Source organism: Hyalella azteca, unplaced genomic scaffold, assembly GCF_000764305.2.
Source record: "Hyalella azteca isolate HAZT.00-mixed unplaced genomic scaffold, Hazt_2.0.2 contig13011, whole genome shotgun sequence".
NCBI lineage: Eukaryota > Metazoa > Arthropoda > Malacostraca > Amphipoda > Hyalellidae > Hyalella > Hyalella azteca.
In genome coordinates, this window is record NW_025942948.1 from 106,249 (window position 1) to 121,046 (window position 14,798).

A 14,798-nucleotide genomic window follows, 5' to 3' on the forward strand; every position below is an offset into this window, starting at 1 on the left:
ACGCTCAGCTCGACTGCTGCACGCTCTTGCCATCCACTCAACCCGCAGGTATTCGCGGAAAATTTTTTTCCAACACCTTGACCTACGTTACGCATGACACGTGCGATGCAACTTGAAAGTAACATTAGTCTATATAATACTATATTTTTATTTTAGGCATCAGTCTATTTAACTATTTTATTTTAGGCATTAGTCTATTTAACAACCATCATCGAAACTTTGATAAAATGATGAGAATTTCAGGAAGGTTTGGTGTGATGAGTATGATAAAGGAAGACTTTAATATTGGTGTCTTTGCTTTGCACACAGCAAGTATGAAATTCAAGTTAGAGGTACAAGGAAACCATGGAAAATTAAAATTACTCTTTACCTACTTATGTAAAAAATTTTCAGTCATGAAGTTCACCCATAAAAAGTTAACAAATTTTGACCTTCAATGCATAAACAGACTGATGGGGTCAGTCTGTTTTGTTAAGTCATGTTTTGAATATCTTAATAGTCGCGTCGATATCGAGCTTGAGGTTCTAATTATAATACGGATGGTGCGAGATCTCAGCTGTCATTTTTAAACGGAGGGATCAATATCTTATGTATTTTCATAAGGAAGGTGTGATATTTTAGTAGGCATCTTTCATACGGATGGTGTGTCATTTTTATTAGAATTTTCACATCGTTGGTGCGATAAACGCACGCATTTTCATACGGGTACGAATTCTGAATTCATCCCATTTCATGGGACGATACCCACCGCGTCGATATCGAGCTTGAGGTTCTAATTATAATACGGATGGTGCGAGATCTCAGCTGTCATTTTTAAACGGAGGGATCAATATCTTATGTATACGGAAAGTGTGATATTTTATAGTAGGCATATTTCATACGGATGGTGCGACATTTTTATTAATTAGAATTTTCACATCGTTGGTGCGATAAACGCACGCATTTTCATACGGGTACGAATTCTGAATTCATCCCATTTCATGGGACGATACCCTAACGGGCATTATAGCATACGAATTGTGTTACCATCGTCGTATCCTTTTTCATACAATTTTTTTCTTGCGACCGGATTGTGCTGTATTAATCTCATTGCTCAGCATTCATTTTATATTTCATCTCATTATTCAGTATTAGTTTATATATTTTCTCACTATTCAGTTTTCCGAACTACTAAATGATTAGACTGGCCACTTACTGTATGTTCAGTCGAACCGCGTAATGTATGGTAGTTTTATTTATTTATTTTTTTAAAGAGCAACACCGATGGGTTTTACCAAACATCATGAGATTTGCAGAAATAAGTGAAAAGTTTTCACAATGGAATTACGTATATTCATCTTACGGAGTTCCCTAATAACTATACAGGGCATCACATAAAAACATGTCTGTCCAGAGCCTGGAAAAACCCCCAAAAAAGGTCGACATGCGGAACACACGTTTTTTGAAGCCTCAATCGACGCATGTATAGCTGCATGTGTATTATTTGAATATATACTTCATTTAGTTGTTAGCTTCTCTGTGTAGCTTTTAACCTCGTTTTACTAATAATTGGCTGAACGCTAACTGAGTTTCAAATACTGAAGTCTGTACTGCTAGTTGGTGAACAAACTGTCTCTTGTATAACATTTTCTGATTTCTTCGGCTATTCAAAGTTCACACATTTCCTTGGCTGTTCCCACGTCTTACATTGTGTCCATTTTTTTGCCTATTCTAATTTAATAAACTCAAAATTCTCGTCTGTTGGTCCATCCCAAGTTCACGTGTTAAATTAGCCTCTTATATATTTTTATTATATTCTCATTTTTTCGGCTGCTCCTAGTTCACATACTATTCCCACTTCTTTGGTTGTTCCAACTCCTTATCATATATATTCTTATTTCTTCGGCTGTTCCAAGGCGCTGTTCCAGCTCCTCATGTTATTCATTTTTCTTCGGCTGTTCCAAGTGCACATATTACCCAACCAAACCACAAAAATCTTCTGCTTCTTTACTACTGTTGAGAAGATGCGTTGAAATTCCTTCATAGCCAAGAGTTTAGTCGAAACACATATATTAAACATGTCACTTACTGAGACGCCTACGGCCCGAAAATTTCTCTCTCTGTACGAGATTCGCGTGTACGCTTCAGAACCGTAATTCCGTATGTCATGGTTGCAGACTCAATATATAATGAAGTAAAATGCTGCAAGCACTCACACTAAAGCTATGGAAATAGTTTCTATGGAACAATATGCAGCACAAGAGAGGAAGTAGAGGAAGGAGTTGGAACAACCAAAGAAATGGGAATAGTATGTGAAGTGAGAACAGCCAAAAAAGTGAGTATATTGGAAAAATTTATATGAGGCTAATTTAACGCATGAACTTGGGTGGTCAAACAGACGAGAATTTTGTGTTTATTAAATTAGAATAGACAAAGAAATGGACACAATGTGAGACGTGGGAGCAGCCAAGGAAATGTGTGAACTTTGAACAGCCGAAGAAAAAGGAATATGTTATAAAAGAGACCGTTTATTCACCAACTAGCAGTACAGACTTCAGTATTTGAAACTCAGCTAGACTTTAACCAATTATTAGTAAAACGAGGTTAAAAGCTAAATGAAGAAGCTAACAACTAAATGAAGTATATATTCAAATGATACACGTGCAGTTATACATGCGTCCATTGAAACTATATATAGGCTTCAACAAACGTGTGTTTCGCATGTCGACCTTTTTTTGGAGGTTTTGCCAGGCTCTGGACAGACATGTTTTTGTGTGATGCCCTGACTAGTTATTAGGGAACTCCGTAAGATGAATGTACGTAATTCCATTGTGAAAACTTTTCACTTATTTTTGCAAATTTCTTGGTAAAACCCATCAAATTTCCATAAAACCCAAAACCCATGCAAATTTGGTAAAACCCATCGGCATTGCTCTTAAAAAAAATAAACTGCCATAGGAACGCGGTACGACTGAACATACAGTAAGTGGCCAGTCTAATCCTTTAGTAATAACGAATACTGAATAGTGAGGAAATATATAGAATGAATGCTGAAAAATGATAAGAAATATATAATGAATGCTGAGTAATGAGAATAATACAGCATGATCCGGTCGCAAAAAAATTCTATGAAATATGAAAATGGAAACGACGATGGTAACACAATTCGTATGCTATAATGCCCGTTAGTGTATCGTCCCATGATATGGGGCGAATTCGTACCCGTATGAAAATGCGTGCGTTTATCGCACCAACGATGTGAAAATTGTATATAATAAAAATGTCGCACCATCCGTATGAAATATGCCTACTATAAAATATCACACTTTCCGTATGAAAATGCCTAAAAATATATTGACCTCTCCTTTTAAAAATGCCAGCGGAGATCTCGCACCATCCGTATTATAATTAGAACCTCAAGCTCGATATCGACGCGGCTATTAAGATATTCAAAACATGACTTTTAAATAAGATACCCCGTCGGTCCGTATTAGCATCGAAGGTAAAATTTTGTTTAATTTCTATATGTGAACTTCATAAATGAAAATTTTTTACATGAGTAGGTAAAGAGTAATTTTAATTTTTTAAGATTTCCTTGTATCTCTAACTTGAATTTCATACTTGCTGTGTGCAAAGCAAAGACACCAATATTAAAGTCTTCCTTTATGATACTTTTCGTCACACCAAACCTTCGTGAGATTTTCATCATTTTATCTTAGTTCCGATGATGGTTGTAAATAGACTAACACCTAAAAAGATAAAGTATTATATAGACTAATGTTGCTTTCAAGTAGCCTCGCACGTGTCATGCATAACGAAGGTCAATGTGTTAAATAAAAAAAAAATTCCGCGAATACTTGCGGGTTGAGGCCGTAGAAGTAGATTGTAGAGCGTGCAGCAGTCGAGCTGAGCGTCTCTCATCTGGCGGTGGTCGTTTGCCACGCTCTGGAGTAACAGTTTGTGCTCACAGACCATCCAACATGAAGGTACTGTATTTAAGAAAGACAAATAATAAAGGTATTTAATACTTGACAATTTATGTTAATTATATGGCATAAAGGTATTTAAGAAAGACCGACATGAAGGTATTTAAGAAAGACATATATTAAAGGTATTTAAGACTTAACAAATTTATAATGATTATCCGACATGAAGGTATTTAAGAAAGAGATCCGACAAATTTATGCTGATTATCCGACTTTAAGGTATTTAAGAAAGACAAATATTAAAGGTATTAGACTTGACAAATTTATAATGATTATCCGACATAAAGGTATTCAAGATAGAGACTTGAAAAACTTTGTTTTGATTATCCGTCATGTATGTATTTAAGAAAAAGACTTGACAAATTTTCTCTGACCATCTAGCATGAATGCATTGTAAACAGAGACTTGACAAATTCAGACAATTTCAATTTTATTATCGATCTATTCGATTAATTGCAATTATTATATAATCATTCAATTAAGGAGTGATGGGACCAATAATGATTAGAATATTGGTTTAAAAAACTGAAATTTAGTGGACTACAAATTTTTGACCGTTATTAGGAGAAAAATTTAGTTCGAACAAATTATTCATCTTAAAGTGCTTGTGTACATATGAAACGAATCTATTTTGCCTTAATCTACTTATCAGCAGAGCTGGGCAGCGCTACTTTGAAAAGTAGAGGCGCTACCGCTACCGCTACATATGCTCTAAATGTAGCGGGCGCTGCCGCTACCGCTACACCCACTAGATTGTAGCGAGCGCTGTTGCGGGAGAGCTATCAACATGTATATGCTATCCGTCCATTATGTCCGCGATAGTGAAAAATGATTTAAAACCTTATTCGATCAGAGTTGAGACTTTGCAAGATTTTATTGCGTAGCTATAAAAAGGTACATTAGCTGGCCCACTCCCAAAAAGTAATTATCTTACTACCAGTATAGTCTCAAGCCAAGCAACACAAATAACCTAATGTCAAACAAATACATTGGTCATGCTTGGCCGCCCTGACGTCTTCTGCGAATCTTCTTCAAATCTATGAAGGTTCGTAACATGTCCGTCGAGACTATATAGAGTGCGTCACACTAACGTAGTAGACCTAAGCGCATCCGCTTATCACAGTCATTGCCTGACGAAGTTTTGGGCTGCCAGTGTCCAATCCAGAAATTCAGCGATGGTCACGGTTACATTCACCAATGCAGAACACTAGACACCCTTTCTTCTCATTCAGAGTAGGTCCAGGTACGTAGGTAGACTTATAATAGAAAGAGCCCACTTCCACCTGAAATAATCAACAATTGCACGGGAAAATAAATGGGAAGTTTACCCTAAAATTGCAGGAACAGAGGAACTCAATTGGGGAATATATCAGAATTGATCTAAGGAACACGAGGTAAAATATATAAATTGAACTAATTAACTTTCCAGCCAATGGTGTTATCGCAGTACTTTATAGCAGCATAAACAAGGAAGACAAAATTCTTACTATCGGCTAATAAGCTTACCCGCCACTCAAAAAGAAATCGTGAGAGGTACAATGGTTGCAACAAGTGAATAGACATGAAAAACAGGTAGTTGAGGCTAAAAAATTAACGACATTCAACTGAATACACGTTACGAAGTCATGGCCACCGCAACCGCAACCGCTGAGCGAATAAAATAACCGGGAGTCAACGCAGCCCACTCTACACGTTGCCAGCGTGAACCTGGTAAACAAATGACGGACGAATAGCGCAGCTACAGCGCTACCGCTACCGCTACAGCAAAAAATGTAGCGCCGCTACGTTAGCTGCTACAATGGCCAAAATTATTGGAAATCTCTAATTATTTATGGTTCTGCTATTGGGATTTACTCATAGACATTTAATGATAATAAAACATTTTCAAAACATATCAATGCAACTTTATTGCAATTAACCTAACCGAACTAGTACGGGTTATATAGATACAGTAAATAAAAGTTACAGTTATTTTTATGTTTTACCTTCCCTACATGGATGTGTACTTTAATCTACCAATCTAAAAAATTATCAACATATACTTATAAAAAATCAGTCTTTTATTTGAATATATATATGTGGATTATTTTTGCGATTGGTAGATTGAAGTAGACATCCATGTAGGGAAGGTGAAACATAAAAATAACTGTGTAAAAATAACTAAGCAAACTGAAACATGAAAAAATACCTGTAAGTGGTAACTGGAAACAACTTAACAAGTAACAACTAACATGTTGACACCAGTAACAGGCTGAGGTTGACAACATTACACTGAAATCTTTCGTACAGTTTTATTCCGTAATTTATATTATGTATGTATCATGCTGGTTTTTAAATAATATTTAATACTATTAAGGAAAATCTAAAGGCTTTATCTATAAATGTAGCGGTAGCGCTGTAGCGTCAAAACCTCGTATCGCTACTTAAATATGTAGCGGGCGCTACCGCTACCGCTACAACGTTATGCGAAGTACAAGAATATTAATATACACGTGTAACTTCAGGGCACGCGTGTAATGTGAAGTACACTATATTAATATACACGTGTAACTTCCAGGCACGCGCGTTATGCGAAGTACAAGAATATAATATACACGTGTAACTTCAGGGCACGCGTGTTATGTGAAGTACAAGAATGTTAATATACACGTGTAACTTCAGGGCACGCGTGTTATGTGAAGTACAGGAATGTTAATATTACACGTGTAACTTCCAGGCACGTGCGTTATGTGAAGTACAGGAATGTTAATATATACGCAACTAACGTGATAATTGAAAATTATGAAGGCTTGATTACTGAACTCATGCAGAGTCTCACTGCAAAGTGTCTTCTGTGTATATAGTATTTGTTTCACAAATAGGCCCTGCTTATCGCTGTATTTCAACACTTGTTGCCCAAAGTAGTCAAAATGTAGAAAATGTTGGTTTTCCTTGGTATGGGTCAACATCATGGTTTCGATATAATCATAAATGATTTCATTTGTATTAGTACGTCTTCTTAATTAATATCAGCAAAATCTTGTGCAGAAAAAGTAAAGCAAGCAAATCATGCTTCATAAATTCGATGGCTTCAATTAATGCGTGCTTGTGAAGTGTTGGAAACAACGGACACGTTTTACAGAGTATACAAAATATGAACTTGCATTACCAAGTACTCATAAAATAACTCTATTTTTCTGTTTTACATTCTGCGGATGAGAGAAAGTAATACAGTATGTTAATATATTCATCAATTTCTAAAGCGTAGTACTAAAATGAAGATCCTAAGTTCGAAGTGGGCTGGTGAGTTTTTCTTCTCTCAGTGGTCCAAAATGTCATGAGCGCGAGAAATGTTAACTTTTTAAAACACATCTATTTAACTTCACTTTTTGTCTATCTGCTACAAATCTTATAATCAATATTTAACACACTACCAGTCCAATCGATCTGAAATTTCGCACACTTGTGTTAAGTCGGAGGCAATGCATGAATCAATTGACAGAATAAACAATTTTGAAAAAAATTTATATTTTAAAAAATTGAAAAATCAATTTTTGTAATATTCAAAAATAAACTGAGAAATTCATTTTACATCTTTAACATTGGAGACACTGGATTTTGTTTGCTACAAATAATTTTGTCTGCTACAAATTTTATAATCGATATTTAACACACTTCCACCTGTCCAATCGATCTGAAATTTTGCACACTTACGTAAAGTCGGAGACAATGCATGAATCAATTGACAGAATAAGTCAATTTGAACATTTAATTTTGTTTAATATTAACAAAAATTTAAAATTATATATTTTTTAATAGATGAACATAAAATTAGAAAATCATTGTACATGTGTAACATAGGAGACACTTTCTTTAATAAGTAATTTTTAACCGCATATTATTTATTAGGCCATCTGAAAAAACTCTAACGCTTCACAATTCAGTGGAATTCGGTGGCCAATTTTTGATGATAGTTCTTGGAGCGATTTTTTATGCAATTCAAAACTCGAAAGATGACTTGTACGGTTGTTCACTTTTTACCTACAAAGACATGAAATATAAGAACATACTGAGACCAGAGATTTAAAAACAGGTTAATGTGAATCAATATACAATATGGTTGTGTAAGCTTTTTTTAATAGATTGTCGCTCGTGAAGGACGCTGACAATATACCTATCGTAACATTTTAACGAGGACTTACGTAAGTCGCAATAATAAACTTAAATATTAGCTGATCTGACAAGGCAGTTAAAATAAAGAACGTTCGACATGTGTACCTATATTTAGAAATGCATTTCTGAGATAAGCAAGGCGTATGTCATGGCCAGTCACTTTTATTTTTGCCGTCTTATATTTCTATGTCTTCAATAGTTAACTCTTCCAGAAGAAAGTTACAGAAAACATATTAGTATTATCAATGCGTATCATGCGTTCGCCGTAGGATCTGACCTGCAAATACAATTATATTGAGAAATAATTATTATTGTGGACTACTTAAGCAAGGAAGTACCTGCAACTAATGCAAATAACCAAGCGGCACAGAAGCAAGCAATACAGGGTCCGCCATATTTATGGCAACGTATGTTTTTTGTTATTTCTCAATGAAACAAGCAGGTGCGTTGTTTTTTTATTGGATGAGCAAGTAGCCAAGAATTACCTAAACAATTCTCAGACATATTTATTCAATATGACCACCCTTATTTTTAATGACGGCCTTCAATCTGCGCGGGAAAGCTTCACAGGAGACACGTACTCAGCATTTCTTGAGGGATCAAGTTCCATTCTCGTGTCAATTTAGACTTTAAACTATTCAAAGAATCATGAGGTGTTCTGAAGACCCTACTCTTTAAAATACCCCACACAGAAAAGTCGAGAGGATTCAAATCAAGGCTTCTTGAGCGCCATTCATTTTTGCTAATGAACGCTGTGATGTGACCCTGAATCCAGTTTTGGGTCATGTTTGAGTCATCTGACGGGGCAGAGTCTTGTTGAAAACTCCATGGTGAGCCGTTGAAGTGTTTACGGGTCGAAAGTAACAACACAGCTTCCAAAATGTCTGAAATGTATCGATGACTGTTCAATTTCACTCCTGAGGGGACAAAAATGAGCGGGGACCTCCCAGTGGTGGTTACCGCGGCCCAAACCATCGCGGACATGGGATTTTGAAGTCGGGTTGCTGTTCTGGTTGCCACAGATCCATTCCGACTCCAAACTCTGTCATTTTGACGGTTAACGCTTTGTTCAATGTCAAATTTTTTCTCGTCACTGAACACCAAGTTGGGCAGGGTGCCATCCTCAATGAGATCCAGAATGTGCTGGCATCTGTCGAGACTCATTCGTTCATGACGGCCTGTTAGTTCATGCCTTGTTTGCATCTTGTAAGGGGAGGTTTTGAGGTCATCTTTGAGGACTCTATACGCATTGATGTCTGACTGACTCCTGCTTCTGCAGCCAATTTTGCAGCTGAGCGACGAGGGTTTCTCCTCAACTTCTACCTCGTGTTTTTGACCACTTCTTTTGTTCGGACACTTCGTTTTCTTCCTTGACCAGGTCGATTGCATGTTTCACCAGTTTCCTTGAATATTTTACCACCTTCCACGCAGTTTCACGACGAATTTGGAGCTTTTTTTTGCAATGACTGAATTGCTCTCGCTTTTTTCATGAAGGGTTACAATTGCATTTCTATCTACTGCCATAAGTAATAGTAAATTTAGACACCTTAGACTTCTGCAATATAAAATAGATGAATTAATAGATGATATAAAGCTTCATTATGAAAGAAAAGTCTCCTGGAAACCAATTTATTTTATATAGCAAACATCCGTTGCCATAAAATATGGCGGATGCAAAGTACATGTTCATTAGTTATTGTCTAGTTATTCTTCATTAGTTATTGACGCATGCCAATTGTATTGAAATTTGCAGAAGATAATGATGATGATGAAAACAGAGAACAATGGATAACCGAATCAGTAAGCACTGATGAGTACCTATTAACAGTGTAGAATATACTATTTACTGTATAGGTAATGGTGCAACGCAAAAAAATTGTGTGTTTTAGCAATGATTAGCGCATACTGTGTAAAGCATACGCAATGAAGAGTGTTTAAACTGAGAAGTGATGAATGACTAATGAACAATGATGAATGAATAATAAAAACAATGACGGGGGCAAATAATAGAACTTTAGAAGGTATTTGCAATTAAGAGTGGCATCAATGGTGCATGCATTGAGAGATTGAAGAGTGGTATCAATGGTGCGTGGAGACAGGGAAGAGAGCTTTCGATGGTGCGTGGAGACAGTGAAGAGTGCTTTCAATGGTGCGTGGAGACAGTGAAGAGTGCTTTTAATGGTGCGTGGAGACAGTGAAGAGTGCTTTCAATGGTGCGTGGAGACAGTGAAGAGTGCTGTCAAAGGTGCATGGAGACCGTGAAGAGTTCCATCAATTGTACGTGGAGGCAGTGAAGAGTGCTATCAAAGAAGAGCGAGAAGCATTTACTTACAACCGCATATGAATAATCGAGTTTATGCAATGAATCGTGTAAATAAAATTTAAATTCAGTAACAGTGATCGACACAAATTCCATCAGCAAAATATCGAAAGACAAATCCCAACTGAATGTACCGAATTATTCATCGTATGTTAAAACGGACCTCTCAGAATTTACTAATACGTTACCTCTCACCGTGTACTAATACGTTCCCTCCCACCGCATACTATAATACGTTACATCTCACCGTATTCTAAAGGCCCGTTTCCACTACGGGACTGATTCTGAAGGATTGAGACTGGCCTGAGACCAATAAGCCACATAGCTGGGCCTCAAAACTGGCGTGCGCGTTTCTACTACACGCGTGTGCTGGGATTGAGACTGACCGTCTGGGCTACTGCACTCGCTGGCCTTTGAAGAAAGATTATGCTGCCGCTCATGCTTTACTAGCTGTTGTCACTATGCACAGGAGGAAACAAAGATCTATTTACCTAATAGCAGTTATGAAACGCAAGAATGGTTTCAAACTTCTCATTAACATAGTTTATCCGTGTAATAACATTCACCAAGGGATTAAGAAACAGCATTATCTTATTATACCTTTAATGCTGTCTCTTATACACATCTAGATGTGTATAAGAGACAGGCCCAGGGGTGGGGCAATGGGCCCATTTTGACACTTTTTACAAAATAGTGTTTCATTAAAAATTGAATAACTCTATAGGCGTCTAATTCACATCATACATTCCTCATTAGTTGCACCTTTAAACAAAACAAAGAACCACCTCGTATCAATTAAAACTTCATCAAAAATTTAGTTTAAAAAAAGTGGGGGGCGCGCTGCCCCACGTTACCCTACTATTTACTGAGTATACATACACTGTAAGCACAATAAGATTAATTTAGATTTTTAATTGACGGACGAGTGAATCCATGTTAATAAACAGATAAAATCTGTTAATAAGAAGTTAGGAAGTATTATTTTCATCGATGTTCGTGGATGGATCTAATTTCTCCATCTCCTTACTTATTTTTTCTAATTCTTAAATTCGAAAGACTATCTTTGTAAACAGAACTTCTTACTTGCCATAAGCATGGTGCCTCTCTATATAAATCGATAAGCATTTCAGTAGCATCTCTGCTCCACCCTCCGTCGTGTGACATAGTTAAACAAAAAGCGAAGAGGCAGGCAATGGTGCGTCTATTGGAGCGTCAGCCCGACACACAACCTACTGGAGCGGCAGTCACAGCGACACTGCTTCACACGGCCACTGCCCCTTGCCCGTCACGCAAGTCTAGCCAAAGATTGAACAGGGGTTGAACACCCGTCACGAGTCTGGATGGTCGGGACTGCCTCAGTCCGGACTGGAAAAGCCAGTTTTTCAGGCGTCAGTCTCGCAGAGTCTCGTAGTGGAAACGGGCCTTAATAGTGGAAACGTATAGTGGAAACGGGCCTTAATACGTTACATCATTACATATCACCGCATTCTAATACGTTACATCTCACCGTACTGTAATATGTTACCCATCAACGTATACTAATTTAAACTCTCCAATATCATTTTTCATGCCAGGCGATGCTGTTGGTGGTATTGGCCACATTGTTGGTCGAAACTACGGCCATAAGCAACATGACTCGTCAAATCAACTCGCGGTTGGGTCCTTCACTTCAGTCCTACAAGATTTTGTTCATTCCCGCGTCCGTATTCAAGAGCCACTATGCCATCCTCCAGCCTTTGATATCAACCTTGGCGGAGAGAGGGCACGAGGTGAGCAAGTGTGCCGACAGCTCGTGTCATAAAGTTTCAAAAATAAAATAATACATGTTTTTGACCAAGTATGCAGGGCTGCAAAATATTTTTATATGAAGGATTTTCGTTCTGTTAAGAAATTTACTTCAACTTAATTCAGTTCTTGGTATCCTTAGTAGGGTAACATGGGGCAACAGGACCACTGTGAGTCACGGGCCCATAGAGGGTTTCCGCGCAAAGTATGGCAGATATTGGGCCGTGCGCTCTAACCGCCTGTCGACAGTTTCACTGGAATGAAGTGTGTGGTTCTATGTTTTGCTTAAGCTTGCGTTGATAAGTTATTCGCAAATAACTGTTTTAGCCCAGATAAAAGTTTTTTGCTGCTAAATAAAAATAAAATTGTTCCCGATTGCTCTGTATGAAGCTTTCGAAATTACTGTGAATTATATTTTGAAAGTATTATTTTTAGGGATAATTTTTAGTCAAGTTTAGACTATTAGCTTTTAAAATAAAATGTTGACACGATATAAATTGAAATGATACCTAGTGGGGCAACGGGCCCATGCGTGTCAAGGGGCAAAGCGCCCATGGTGGGCTCAATATCCCTCTGTAAAGTCTTGTTATACATCATTAGATTTGTCTCAATGAGCTTCTAAAAACTATGACTAGCTTTTTGAATTACAAATTAAACGTCATATCCTATGAATTTTTTTGATTCGCCGCCTCAAAGCAGCAGGTTCTAGTTTCTAGTTATGCGTATTTATGACCCCGTATCGAGTTATTGACGCATGCCTTGCCAAAAGTAGATTTCAGCAATCACCAATTAGCCAAAAGCTGATGAGTTTTTATGGTGTTGGCTGAAATCATGATTAAGTACGAATCCCATGCACATTAAATCTGGATTATGGACAAAACTGGAACTAAGTTTTTCTGATCCAGTAAATATATCTTTTCTAGTCAAGGATACATTTTTTCATGTCAAGGAGGTATTTTTTATGGCAAGGATATATGTTTAGGGTCAAGGATGTATATTTTTGTGTCAAGGAAATATTTTTATTTTTTTTATGTCAGTCATAGATCTATTAAGCCAGGAATATATTATTTTCATGTTAAGGATATGATTTTTGAGTTAGGAATGAATGAATGAATGTAATATTTTTAATACATTTTTCTTATTTTGAAATGTAAAGCGTTGATTTATCATTTTTAAACAAAAAATATGCAATTGTGGTAGAGGGACCAAGGGTGGGCGCCTTGCCCCAAGCCCATTTTGACATTTATACCAAATAGTGTTTCAGTAAAAATTTAATAACTCTATAGGCGTCTAATTCACATTATACATCCGTCATTAGTTGTAACTTTAAACAAAACAAAGAACCACCTCGTATCAATTGAAACTTCATCAAATTTTTTATTTAAAAAGGGGGGGAGGCCGCTGCCCTATGTTACCCTAAGCGTTTGGCAAGAAATAGTGACATGCCACACCTTTCTAGATGGATAAAATAAGCTTTAATATCTATCACATCTATCTCAAATTAACAATTTTCGTGTTTAATTGAAAATAAGTTCTATAAAGTGAATATCCCTCATGAGTAAGGCTGAATATGTACGACCAAACAGGGAGTTTTATGGAAATGTTGGTGTCGCAGAAGACTTATATCCTAAATAGAAATTGAAAGTGCCTATAGTTCGATTATCAAATAATGTTTATAACCGGAAAATACATTATCATCCGATATATATGATTGTATTTTATAGCTGTTTTTTCGTGTGTAGTAAACGCAACTTGAACTTACAGGTCTCCGTTCTGAGTCACGTCTACCTCAGTCAACGTCATCCTAACGTCTCGTACTACGACTATGAATATGATTTGGACGATTTTTTCAACATGGATCATTTCAGAAATACTTACGAAACTGCAAAATGCGTCCGAGACATCGCTAATTTCACCAGACACTTTGCTACGAAGATCTACGATGACCCGGTCGTGAAAAATATCATTGCCAAAAGGAACGAGTTCGACCTAGTCATCTCTGACCAGTTTGCTTTTTTGGTAAATTTCGAATTAGTTTGAATTATACAAGAATTGACCGTAATTTTTGTATAAAGCTCATAAATTTGAATTTTTGTGCTATTTTATGTCCGATCGTTAAATATAAGAGAGCCGTCCATTACTACAACAGCTCTAAAACGAGAGTCGAGCTTCAAAAATGAATGCAAAAAAAAAAAACTATGCAGAATACGGCGCTTAATAGAAGGTCGTATCATATGATAATAAATTCGGTACAGCACAGGAGCTCCTTGGGAAAACCGACGACCAATACGACTTTAGATTGTAAATATTTCAAACATAGAATCATTTAACCGTCCGCATATGGACAGTAGCTGTTGTTTGCATATGTTTATATTCTAATGAAGCTGACGATTATGAATGTATTCGTCGCCATATTTAAATTATATAATTACGTCGATCACTGCATCGTACTTTTTGTTGCTTGAGTGCAATATCGTTCATTAATTATAACCTCGTTAATTAATAAATTTGGTAATTTTAGCCCATCCCAATTTGCGTCTCCACATAAGTCACTGCGGACTGAGTAGCATGCAAGA

At 36.8% G+C, this 14,798-nt stretch overlaps 1 protein-coding gene across 1 annotated transcript; it reads left to right on the forward strand.

The window, feature by feature from the left end:
- Positions 1-3,895: 3,895 nt before the first annotated feature.
- LOC108675163 lies at positions 3,896-14,262 on the forward strand. The gene is made up of 3 exons (XM_018163157.2): positions 3,896-3,965; positions 12,012-12,206; positions 13,987-14,262. Exons 1-3 carry the CDS (start codon positions 3,960-3,962, stop codon positions 14,260-14,262), a joined length of 477 nt encoding a protein of 158 aa, XP_018018646.1. The 5' UTR covers positions 3,896-3,959.
- The last annotated feature ends 536 nt before the right edge of the window (positions 14,263-14,798 follow it).